The 12,315-nt window shown below is 43.7% G+C and overlaps 1 protein-coding gene across 1 annotated transcript; it reads right to left on the reverse strand.

Moving 5' to 3' along the window:
* Positions 1-3,045: 3,045 nt before the first annotated feature.
* GKN2 (gastrokine 2) lies at positions 3,046-8,651 on the reverse strand (the record flags this gene model as incomplete). The annotated part of the gene is made up of 6 exons (XM_083880427.1): positions 3,046-3,137; positions 3,446-3,599; positions 4,368-4,478; positions 4,955-5,086; positions 5,547-5,600; positions 8,640-8,651. 6 exons carry the CDS (start codon positions 8,649-8,651, stop codon positions 3,046-3,048), a joined length of 555 nt encoding a protein of 184 aa, XP_083736553.1.
* Positions 8,652-12,315: the final 3,664 nt, after the last annotated feature.

Raw genomic sequence — 12,315 nt, forward strand, 5'->3', positions numbered from 1 at the left:
AATATTAGTGACAGCTCTGGGTTCCAGTGACAGCTCTGGGTTCCAGTGACAGGTGGACAGCCTTGTCCTTCTCCTGCAGCATATTCCCAGGAGCTACGCTGTTCTCCAGGTGTTAACCTTGTACCAACGAGCTCCACCTTATCCACCTGCACGTTGACCTTGGGTAGTTATCTGGACAAGCTCTGGGCTTTGTGCACTGAGAACACAACTCCACCATTGTTCCTGAGACTGGTTCCTGGGCTGTGGGTGCCTCCCATGGAAATCAGTGGGAATTTTCCATCCATTCCACTGGAAAATCTCATGGACCACAATGCAAAAAGATCCTCTACCAGCAAATGACCCACAAAGATACTGATACCTAATGAGCTCTAGGACAGCAGATGTTTCATATCAGATAGAGCATCTCTAAGTAAACTGATTCAAAGGTTTAAGATGTTAATATATTCAGCTTTTGGCCCTAACGGCAAGAAGGACATTGAGAAGCTGCAGCTCCAGCACATCTGGAGACAAGAATGGAGCTGGGAAAGGGGCTGGAGCCCCAGGAGCAGCTGAGGGAGCTGAGAAAGGGGCTCAGCCTGGAGAAAAGAAAGCTCAGGGGGGACCTTGTGGCTCGGCACAACCCCCTGACAGAAAGGGACGGCCGGGGGGGTCGGGCTGTGCTCCCAGGGAACAGGGACAGGAGGAGATGGAATGGCCTCAAGCTGGGCCAGGGGAAGCTTAGGTTGGATACTGGGGAAAGTTCTTCACTGTGAGGGTTGTAAAGCTCTGGCACAGCTGCCCAGGGCAGTGTTGGGGTCCCCATCCCCGGAAGTGTTGAAGAAACGTGGATGTGGCACCTGTGGACGTGGTTTAATGGAGACCACGGTGGTGGTGGCGGGTCGAGGGTTGAACTTGAGGACCTTAAAGGCCTTTTCCAACCTTAACAATTCCATGAATGAAATTTCCTTCATATCATGAAAATTCAGAGCAGAGCCTTTGCTGGCAGAGGGTGGATTTAGAGATTGACATTTTCAGACTACAGTTACTTCAGGCAACAACTGGCTTTGATCTTCAAGGACATTTTACCTATTGCTGATTTTTACCTGTTTGGGCTTTTCCTGTAGTCCAGTTATAATATCAAGCACCTGCAAGATAAGAAAAATATATTAATTATAATTCAAGACAGGTCCATAAAGCATATTGTAAACTGTGGCCTAGTGAATAAAGAACGAAATGGCAGGAAATAGCAAGGGCAAATACAGTATCAATAAATAAAATATCAAACTTCTTTCTCCTGCCTAAGTCCTTTTCTCTGGTTTGTTCAGAGTTGGCTGTACATTCCTATTTGCTCTGTGATTAGTTATTTTAATTTGAGAATAAATTTCTTTTGCTCTGCAGCCTTTTCTAGCATGATTTTTGTGGTTGTTGGTGATACCAACAGCTCGAGGCTCAAGGCCTGTGAATTCAGAGCTGCAATTTGCCCATCCGTGTGCTCTTTGTGGGAAGGGAGGGAAAACTTTTCCAGAGTTTTTCTCTGGAAAACTGGGGGAATCAGAGCATGGCAATATGGGTTTCTGTGGTTTATGGTTCTTCCTGTGCTTCCTCCTCTCTTTGTTGGGAGCTGCACCCCAAGAGGTGCAGCAGCCCCACAACAGATTTGCCCCTGAGTTGCTGCATCCTGAAGTTTCCCATGAGCTGGACACCTGAACATTGGAGGGGCTGTGGGAGTAGATGGAGAGCTGAAGTTTTATTTAGCAAACAACAAGCACAGGTGTCAAAATGTGAACATGATATATAAAAATACATTCCTCACAGGCTCGACGTATATCATGAGACTACAAACTAAAATTAACTCTAGAAACAATATTCCTCCATTTCTGAGGAAGGTCGGGAGCACTACCTCCCTAACTCAAAATTAAATGGCAGATATATATTGAGGTATTGAGGCTGGTTTCAGGGTCCACAGAACATGGAACAACTATTCCTGTATTTAATTGACAAAGTTTGACACTCAAGAAACATATTTTGGATCACCAAGAACCTGCAGCCTGTTATAAGTACAATTAATCTAAAAGAACAGCTTCACCATGTGAGGAAATGCTCTTTTATTAAATAGCAGATGGTTTGACCAGGAGCTTGATTTGAAAATAACAAACTGCAGACCTGTAGCCATTTTCCTCCAAATCTTTCCCTCTGGCAGCCACTCAATGCTCCAATAAACAGTAAACATTCAGTCTTCATCCCCAGAACACACACCCCTTCCAAGCCCTGGAGGGAAGGATGTGTGAGTTCAGCCATTCCCTGGGATCTGCCCCAGAGCAGGCAGGTGGCCCCAGCATTGCTCCATCCTATATTTCCATCAGCTCACAAGGACACAAAGGCCTCTCCAAGGCACTTGGGACACTCAGCAAGCGGTCACAGCTCTTTGTCCCTGCCATTGTGTGAAAGGAAAATTTTATTCCAAGGTACAAATTTTTTAGGGCTGGGACAGTGTCCTCTACCCAGGCTTGGAAAACGCCCAGAACAAAAATCTCTCTGACCCGCTGCATTCACTCAAACTGCTGCAAATTTCCACTGGCCCTGCAGAATTCAAGCTGCCTTGCAAATGTGGGTAATGTGGATCTGCTCCTTTCCTTTATATTCCCCTGTTTGCTCCCTCCCCCAGCCATCCTACATAAGGTGAGCCAACACCTTATGCTGATGCCAAATTGAAGTTCTCCACTGGAAAAATCCAATCTGTTTCTGCTCCTTCTCTTTATGAAGCACAAACCAATGCCTGGGCCATGCTGCAGCCCCAGTACAGGAATGTACCAAAGGGAAATTTGTCTTTTCTGCAGGGCAATTCACAAGACCCACTGTCATTGTGTTCTGATTTTGGGCAGAAGAGACAGACAAAGCATTCTATTTATTTATTAAAGCACTATATTTATTTGTATGTCATAGGCTTCTTATGCATCAAAGCTTTGGATAGGCAGGTTAAGCCTTGTACCCAAGTTCTGCTCCAGCTGGAGAACATGGTTACCATAACTAAAACATGCAAAAAGGCATTTCCTTGCAACAGAAATGTCAAGATCCAGTTGCAATGAGTTCTTCACAGATGTGGAGGCCCAAAATGCTTGGAATCCCGGCACTGGCACAGCCATCAGTATCCGTTAGTGCTAAAAAATCCCAGGAAAATGAAGACAGTATCAGTACCAGTATTTATACCAGTATATATCTCATTATCAGTATCTCCTTACCAGATGAGATCCCTGTATCCAGCTAGGAAAAGTCTTAAATACACAAATCTCAATCCTCAATTATGTCCCTATTCAAGGTTTCTGTTTCTGTCTCAAAACTGCAAAACATTTGTGGTGCAACTCAATGGGAAGAAATGTCTGCACAGCTCCAAGGTACCATGAGAGTTTGGGTTCAAAGGGGAGGAAGGTGCCCAGGGCAGACACAATGCCCCTGATCCGTGACTTACGTTCAGTGGCCACCAGCTGGTAGAGAGGCAGCCCTGTGCAGAGGTTTTCAATGTGCTTCCCATAGAGAATCCAGTCCTTAAAGCGCCCCAGCCTGGAACTGCCAGCTTGGAACAAGGCCCACACATTATTCGGAGAGTATACATCCTTCATGGCCTGAGAAGAAAAGGTTAAACACCATCAGAAATGTAGCTTTAGCTTCATTCTACTAGGACACCCTTTGAGAAGGTTCCCAAACATAAAATCACCTTCTTTTGCCTCACAAAAACCCATTAGATAAAGACACTTAATCCTTTAAAAAAAAATAATTTCAATCTATTCAGTAACAAAATTCACTAGATATTAACTATGCCAACAGAGCGAGCCTGAGCCATATTGCTGCCATAGGAAATTATATATAGCTGTAAATGTGCTACTGGGCTGACCCAAAATGGGACAGAACTCCAGTTCACCTCCAGGCAATACTTCTAGTCTCCTGAAACTTCAGCCTGAATAAGGAAGTCAAAATCTGGTCAACGTAAATTGATCTCTACCTTCTGTTCTGAAAAAAAAACCCTAAAAATTCAAGCAATGTCAAGGTCAAAATATTAGCAGGACAATGAATAAAGGGAAAGTTTCCCTGGACTTATATTTTGATCACCTCAAAATAGCCAAATTTCATCAGTTCCAAGGACAGGGGATTGTACAGCTTGAGACACCTCGACAACACCCTGTAAAACTGCAGGGGGGCCATGATGGTTCATTATCTTAAAAGAATATTCTGTACGATATTCCCTTCAAGATGTGTCTTGTCAGAACAGCTCCATCATTGCTAAGACAGCACAAGTCATTCCTGACCTACTTTATGGGTAGAGTGGAGGGTCCCCCTCACATCACACTGCTCCCATCCCTTCTTTGCCAGCAGCAAGAGTTCCCCACAGTCACCTCTCTCTCAAAAGCCAGACGTCCAATCTCTCGCAGCTCTGGAATTAATTCCTTCTTTATTTTCATGATAAAGCAGGCATTTCGTGAAAATAACCTGGTTGCAATATACCCCTGTGATGGAAAGAATTGAGGTTAAATCATTATGACATTAGTTGATGCTCTCTGCATTTGTGGCAATTTGGAAGGAACAAGTGGCTGCAGAGTCTGCTGCTGTGGAATGAATGCATTTATCTCCTTTGGGGAATGGAGCCAGCCTGTCCTGGTGCCTGTTCCTGAGACTGGAAGCATAATTTCTGACAGACTTCTGCTGCCCATGAGTTCTGGTAGCTCATCCTCACCTCCAGCCCCACTGAGGTCAGGGACCTTCTCACTTCCAGGAACTGCCACCACAGGTTTCATTTCAAATCTTTTAAACTGCCCCCTTGTATGGGTGAAGAAAGGAGATGGCCAAGGAGGAGGAAAGGTGCTGGGAATCCTCAAAGACACAGTGTTCAGGGACAAGATGTGGTGAGAATACACTAAAATAATTTATGATTTTAAAAACTTCCTCAGGGGTTAACTTGAGGCAGATCCTTGGATTTACTCACATGTGTGTAGTCAAAAATGGTGTCAGAGGAGTACACGCCAGAGCGAACGTGGACATCAACTATGTGCTCCTCGCTGTGGATGGTCATGGTCCCCGTGACATAGTTGCTGACAGGATCCCGCAGGGCAAAGGTCTTTGGTAAAAAGCACAAAATCATTGCTCATCACCTGGCTTCCATCTTTAGCAGGCGCAACAACCCCCAATGCTTTCTGCTTCATGTAAATACTAAATCCCTTAAGAACCCTGGAGCAGTCTGAGGAGGCTCCTGGGCTGGAGGTCAGTTATAAACCAGACTCTCGTGCAGGCAGAGGAAAACCTGCATGAGACATCCCAGTCATTCTGGGCAGCAGGTACTGGCTGGAGACTGCTCCAGTCTCCAAATGTTTGATTGAGCTAAGGGGACCCCTGAACCCCTTGTTTCTTTGCACCTGTACAGAACCTCTGGCAAAAGCTCTTTTTCGCTACACTTGACAATAAGAAACTTGTCAGTTTTAGTTTCTTCTGTGGTTTTCTTCCTATTCTATTCCCCCTGCCCAGGGATCCAACACATTTTATACACTTATGTGCAGGACAAGGCTCATCACTCTACTCACCTCCAATGCAGAAGTCTGAGCCCAAAAGACTCCCAGGCAAATGAGGACTGCAGCCTGTAACACAAATCAGAATTCTCACTCACCAGACACACCAGGCAGTGCCATAAGAAAACCCAGTACATGAACTGAGGGAAGGAGCTGGAGAATCAGTTTGAAAAATTATCCACTTAGCATGTATATTAGCTGAAAACAACTACAATTCCTCATTGTAAAGTTTTTGCTGTCAGGCTCTCCTTTGCCTGTAAAGCAGAATAACTTAACCATTACATTTCTGCAGTTTTCTGAAGTCTCTCCTTGATGCCATGTTACTTCTTGATTTACCTCTACAACTGCAATTATTAGATCATGACTAACTCCCCCTTCTGAACTCTAACCAATTCTTCATTCTTTGCTAAAATGAGGCTTCCACTGACTTTGCTGACCCAAGAAATGTAAGTTGTCCTTTTTCCACCCAAAGAAGTAACACACAGATCATATTATTGAACCATTGTATTGTACCACTAACTTGAGCATCTTCTCTATCCTTTTGTTTTTAAAACTGAGGCACTTACAGTATTAAAAGTTGCACAGAAATGGAGATACTCACAAATCTCTTCATTTTTCTTTCAGATGAGAACAAGAGGCTGCTGAAGGTTAGAACGCAAGGAAATCCCAGAGACTTTCAACTTTTATATCTTGCTGGAGGTGTGGGAAACACTTGACAGAACTTTCCTTCATGACTCGAACAAGTCCATATCTACATGTCGTAAGCCTCCTATCTGAATTTTGGGTTGGCACAGATAACCTGACCCAGATATATTTAAAGCACTCAGTAAGTCTCAGTAAATCAATCACTCTGCAAATGGCTATTATTCACTGGTTTAAACTTTAGTCTTGCTGGTTCTATTTTTTTAAATATTTGACAGGATACTATCCAGAATTAAATGTCATTGGGAATAACACTGCTATTTGTTCATACAAACTGCATTTTGTCTTCTAAAACACAATTCCTAACAGCCTGATTGATAGTCTGCAGAGAAATGCTGGGAAGAAACACCTGTGTCATGGTGGCCTCCATGTCATCCAACAAACAGACCAATACTTCAGCCATTTCTTTCACTGTAAATTTTGGATGGGGTCCTGAGGCACCTGACAGTGAGTGGCATCCCTGCCCATGGCAGGGGGTTGGAACTGGATGATCTTTAAGGCCCCTTCCAACCCAAACCACTGTGGGACTCCATGATTCCATTCTATGTGCCAGGACTCTTGAGAAGAAGTGCTGCTCATTTTTGATCAGTTACCACCATGAACAGAAACATGCACTGAAATGAGTGACAGAGTTGGGAACAAGAGCTGTGTTTCACAGGACAGCCTGGGGCACTTCTGGCCTCCTCAGCACACAAAGGAGTGACATGAAAACTCAGAGGCTCTGTGGTGCCCACAAGGTTGCAAACAAAAGGAGCAGGATGGGGACTTCCCCTTTGAAGCTGCCACTGATTTCTGCATTTTGTGAAAATGCCAGTGACCATGATGTCACCATGAGAATGTTCTTTGGTGTTCTTAGGTGACTGCGACCTTGACTGGACTCCTCCTCATCTGCTATTCTGCACCAGCCAGTGCTGGCACACCCTGAAACACACCCTGCTTTCTGCTAGAAGGTCATAATCAAGGCCAGTTCCCTCCTAATAAAACAAGAACTCAAAATAACAGCAAACACATTTCTGTAATTTCTCTTATCAGAAAAAAAGGAGGAGATTGTACAGAAATATCTTTCAGCAAACAGGCCTCAATGGAAAAAGGAAAAAAAAAGGAAATTACACATATTAGCTTTATCCCACCTAAGTCTACACAGGAAAAGGTTATCAAGTGTAACAATGCTGTGCTGCTTAGCAATATATCAGAAAACATATAAACAGATATCAAATTCTGCTAAACCCAGTTAGACTAATTAGGTTGATGTTGCACTCCTCTTGAAAGCTGGCTCTGTCCCTTCTTCTCAAAAGATTCTTTCTTTTTAAAGTTACAGGTATGTCAGAAATACTCAGAGTAGATTTTGATAGTCAAGTAAGTATTCCACAGCAGGACTATAACAGGGTTCGGGCACCACAAGTTAAAAGAAAAACCTTAATTTAACCTCTCCTCAGTGATTTTGCCTTCATGTACTCATCTTGTTTGAAGAATGCTTGAGAAGCAGCAGCTTCTGCTTCCCTCAACATCCATGTGCTTAGGCACAGGTAAGGGCAGAGCAGCAAGGGAGATCAACAGTTGTTTACTGAAGGAGAACTACAACAATAGCCATGATCTCACCCTCTGCACCTTGCATTGCACTGAACTCTGCTGATCCCATCAGACAAGGACAAAAACTAAAGGTTAATTGCTAAAAAGCATTTGCCTAATTAACCTGATTGCAACTGGACACAGCCTGAGTTGGTTGTCCCAGGCAAAGCATTTGATAAAATTCCAATAGGTAAGCCTTGCTTTTTGGAGATTTTTGCCAACAGCTCATCACACATCTCCCAGGAACACATCTGAAATCACCAGGCATGTGCTCGAACCCAAACACGGGAGTCCTAGAGGCACCCTTGGATAGGAAGTAGCTGAAGGAAGGAGCTGCCTAAGAAAGGCTGAAACCCCTCTAATTTCGCTTTGGCCAGTCCTCAGGCAGAGTGAGGCTTAGCTTATGAAGCTGTGACTCAGAATCCCTTGGTGAACTTTGCTACTTCAAATTTATGATCCCTTTCTCAAATGAGCCCTTAGTCCATAATCAGGTGCTACTTTCCTCAAGAGGCTCTGTGAAGATTCAGGGCCATGTCTGACAAGCAGAAAGCAGATCCTGAATGAGCTCAGAAAGGAAGGTCAGCAAAAGAACTCAGCAATTCCTATGATTTAGAACCAACCTCATCATCCCCTGGGACTCACTTAACATTTTTAACATAGCAAGATTACCACCCCCTTGGTTTGAATGGTGCTTTTGGTTAGAGACACAACTTCAGGCTGAGTCCTTTGCCACACTGGCACAAAGCATCACTACAAGCTTACTGGGAATCTGTGCTCTGCTTCTGATTGTAAGTTCTTTTTCCATTTAAAAGCGACTGTTAAATACATTGAGCTTACCATGACCCTCATGGGTTTTCCCTCACTTCCCTGTATGCAATGAATTCAATCAGGCAGGTATCAAAGCCTCCTCTTATCAGAGCACTTCCCCAGGAAACTCGTCATGCTTCTGTGAACACAGGGCACCTGCCAATAAGGTAAACCCATTTTCAGATTTAACTTTGGGATATTATGTATAAAAAGTAAGAGTACACATCAATTAGCAGCAGAGCTGGCCTGGCCTACCATCCAAATGAAGTTCCCTGTAAGTACACCTATCACTTTCTCATAAAACTCTTAAAAGCTGGGCAGCTTTTAAATGCTTTTGAGCTTTTCTTGGCACTGAGTGAACTCTCAGTGATTTCAGCAGGGCTCCCAAAGTGAAAATGCCAAAGGGGTGGGGACTGCAGGGGTGAAATCCCTGTTTTGGCAGGGATGGAAGTGCACCTGCCTGCTCAGACATGAAAGACAGAAGTGGTCTGTTCCAGGGCAACACATTCGTGTGATGTCCACAGGACAATATTCTCTCCTTCACGACTGAAAGGCAAATCAGCATTCTCAGCAAGTCATATAAAGTTAGGGCTCAACTGTTTGCTGCAAGTGTGACACATGAGAGACTTCAAGTGCAGGATGATGGCATTGAGGTATTTACAGCATCCTGAAACCGGTGCAGGAAAATTTCCCAAGCATTACTTCTAAATACTCTGAGTCAGACATTGACCTTTTTCATCAAAATCCTTCTTTGAAGGAGATAAAATATGGGACCAATTCAATATTCACAGGACTATCTTTAACAGAATAATTGTTCACAATAGTTATCCCAAAAGAATTTTTCATTGTAATAATAGGAAATCTCTCCAAAAGGTATCAGCAGTAGTTTGGACAAACCCGAGCAACAGCAAGCTCATAACTTGAAACTCTGTGGCTTTATAAAGGGCTAAGAAATGTTTGATGTCCAAATTTTCTGAACAGAAGGGCTTGTTCCTCCCTTTAGACTATTAGTCCTGTATTTGGAGGATGAGATCACTGTGAAGATGCTCAGGTCCCTTTGCTGCTGTGTTCCACGTACAGAGCTGGACTGTGTACCCATATTCCAACCCTTCAAATCAGGTGCACATGGACATTTCTCAGATCTGCTCCATGTCTGAAATCAAAAGTTCGAGGTGAAAAGCTCACCCTTGCCAAGAAAATATTTCAGGGAACATTTTTCCAATAAGTAACTGAACTGGGTCTGGGCAAGTTTTAGAGCCCACTGTTTCAATTACCTTCTTGCCTGGGCACGGTGCACTGCTGGGAGTAAGAGCCAGTTCTATGCATGTGTTCCGTGAACTCATCAACAAATAATTCTCCTGCATAATTAAATCCTCTTCAGCTGGACTCCACTGCAGAAAGTGCTGAGTCTGTACACAAAGTAAACAAGAAGTCAAAATTATTTTAAGACAGCAAATAATTTGATGCAAGATAATCAGCATGATGCTCAAGTGTTTTGAATTTCAAATGTTCATTTCAGATTGTGATTGCTTCTCTTCTTGGAGTTTTCCTGGCTCCTGCTCTTGCCAGCCATGTAAGTATAGACTTACACACAGCTACTCACTACTGCCACAGCAACCATTGGCTTTAGCTCTTACCCCTGAGAAATGAATTTCTAGAAGTGAATCTGCTTTTTAAAGTCTGATATTTAGAAGAAAATTGCATTTTAATTTTTCTATGATAATGAAGATATTATTTCCATGCTTGATGTGTCTGGGGGAAAAGACAGTTACCATGCATGGAATCATGCATGAGATGAGCATAAACACTGAAAATAATGGTGTGGAGAGAAAAAAATATTAACATGATTGATCTGACCACAAAATACAGTAGAATACTGTGAGTAATCTGGTGTCAGCAAGATCCTGCTGGGGAAAGAACAGTAAGGAATTATTTTGATTACTTAGAAAGTAAAGGCTTCCCATCTTCATTCTGAGCCAAGAAATTTTCTCCCCTTTAATCTGATCTCCAAGAGAAATAATTTCCCAAAACATGGCTACTAGAACTAACGCTTTATTGAGTGAAACTGCTGGGAATCTGGGAAGCTAAATCCTTACCTCTTAATCTTTTCCAAAAATCAGAACATGGAGAACAACTTTAACAGTGAAAACTCAAACCACTCTGAGATCAGGGTCAGAACCAACCTAAAGGACAGGTCTGAGGCCTGGAAAACCATCTGGGACTTCAAGACTGTAAGTAGATGACACCATGGCACAAGAAAAATGGCAAAAGATACTAAAATTTTCTAAAAACCACCAAAGTTTCAACAAAATTTCATTGTATTTAGAGGACATGCTTGCAAATGTGCTCCTTCAGCCTTGGGACTGTTTCTGGTGCACTGTGTGCTGTGTTAGCTTTTCAGCAGCAAATTCCTTCACCTGCCCTAAGCAGGAGAACACATCATATACGTGGCATTACTGGAGGAGGCAATTTACCTTTTGCCAAAGTCTCTCATCAGCCTCCATGACACATTTACCTAAACAATATAAGTGAAAGGAACAATATTTTTCTTTCCCTGTGGCTATTTGCACTGTAGGAAACCTTTCTTTTAACTGGTGCCTCTCTCCTAGCAATGCACTTCTCCTTCCCTGTATATTGTTTGCAACAAAAAGGGGTTTTTGTTTAATTTTAATAGGGTTATGTTGCAACCAAGGTGTTTTCAAAGAACACTTGCATCATTGCTACAACCAGCAAGAGGTTTTGGCTTGGCAAACACTTTTCTACACCACCTCAAGGAGACAAGGTAGGATGGTGGCTGAAAGTGGTGCAAAAGCCGATTGATTTTCAGTGAAAAGCACTTGTTCCTACACACACAGGAGAAAAGGCTCCAAGAACTGAAGAGAACCTTCTCAGCAGGGCTGCGTTGCTTGAGAAATTCTTTGAAAAGTTGCACTGCCCATGAATAATCCCAATTACTGTTCAACCTGGCCTTGGATGCTTCCAGGGATTAGGCAGCCACAGCTTCTCTGGGCAACTTGTGCCAGGGCCTCTCCACCCTCATGGGGAAAAATTTCTTCCCAGTATCCCATCTAACCCTGCCCTCTGGCAGTGGGAAGCCATTTCACCATGTCCTTTCACTCCAAGCCCTTGTAAATAGACTTGTCCAATCTTTCCTGTCAGTCCTTCAGATACTGGAAGGCCACAATGAGGTCACCCAAAGCTTCTCTTCTCCAGGATGAACAATCCCAATTATCTCAGCCTTTCCTCATAGCAGAGCTGCTCCATCCCTCTGATCATGCTGGTGCCTCCTCTGGACTCTCTCCAGCAGCTCCAGGTCCTTCCTGTGCTGGGCCCCAGGGCTGGGGGCAGATCTGCAGGAGGGGTCTCACCTGAGCAGAGGGACAGAATCCCCCTGGAGCTGCTGCCCATGCTGGGGGTCAGCTCAGCACATGGGAGTGTTTCTGGGCTGTTGGTGCACATTGATGAGTCATGTCCAGCCTGTCACTCACCAGGATCCAGGTCTTCTCAGCAGGGCTGCTCTCAATATGTTCATCACCAGTTTTGAACTCCAGTGCTGGTTTTCCTAAATGCTGTTTTCTGGCTTTGTTTCTTTGATGCTCAGGGACCTGTGACTTACCAATTGCAACCCAGAGAGAATCGCTTCATTATCTCCAGGAACAGAATACAAAGCTTGAGCCCATATGGAAAACGCATCCAAGCCCTGTGC

Source organism: Zosterops lateralis (genome assembly GCF_965231275.1).
Source record: "Zosterops lateralis genome assembly, chromosome: 30".
In the NCBI taxonomy this organism is placed as follows: domain Eukaryota; kingdom Metazoa; phylum Chordata; class Aves; order Passeriformes; family Zosteropidae; genus Zosterops; species Zosterops lateralis.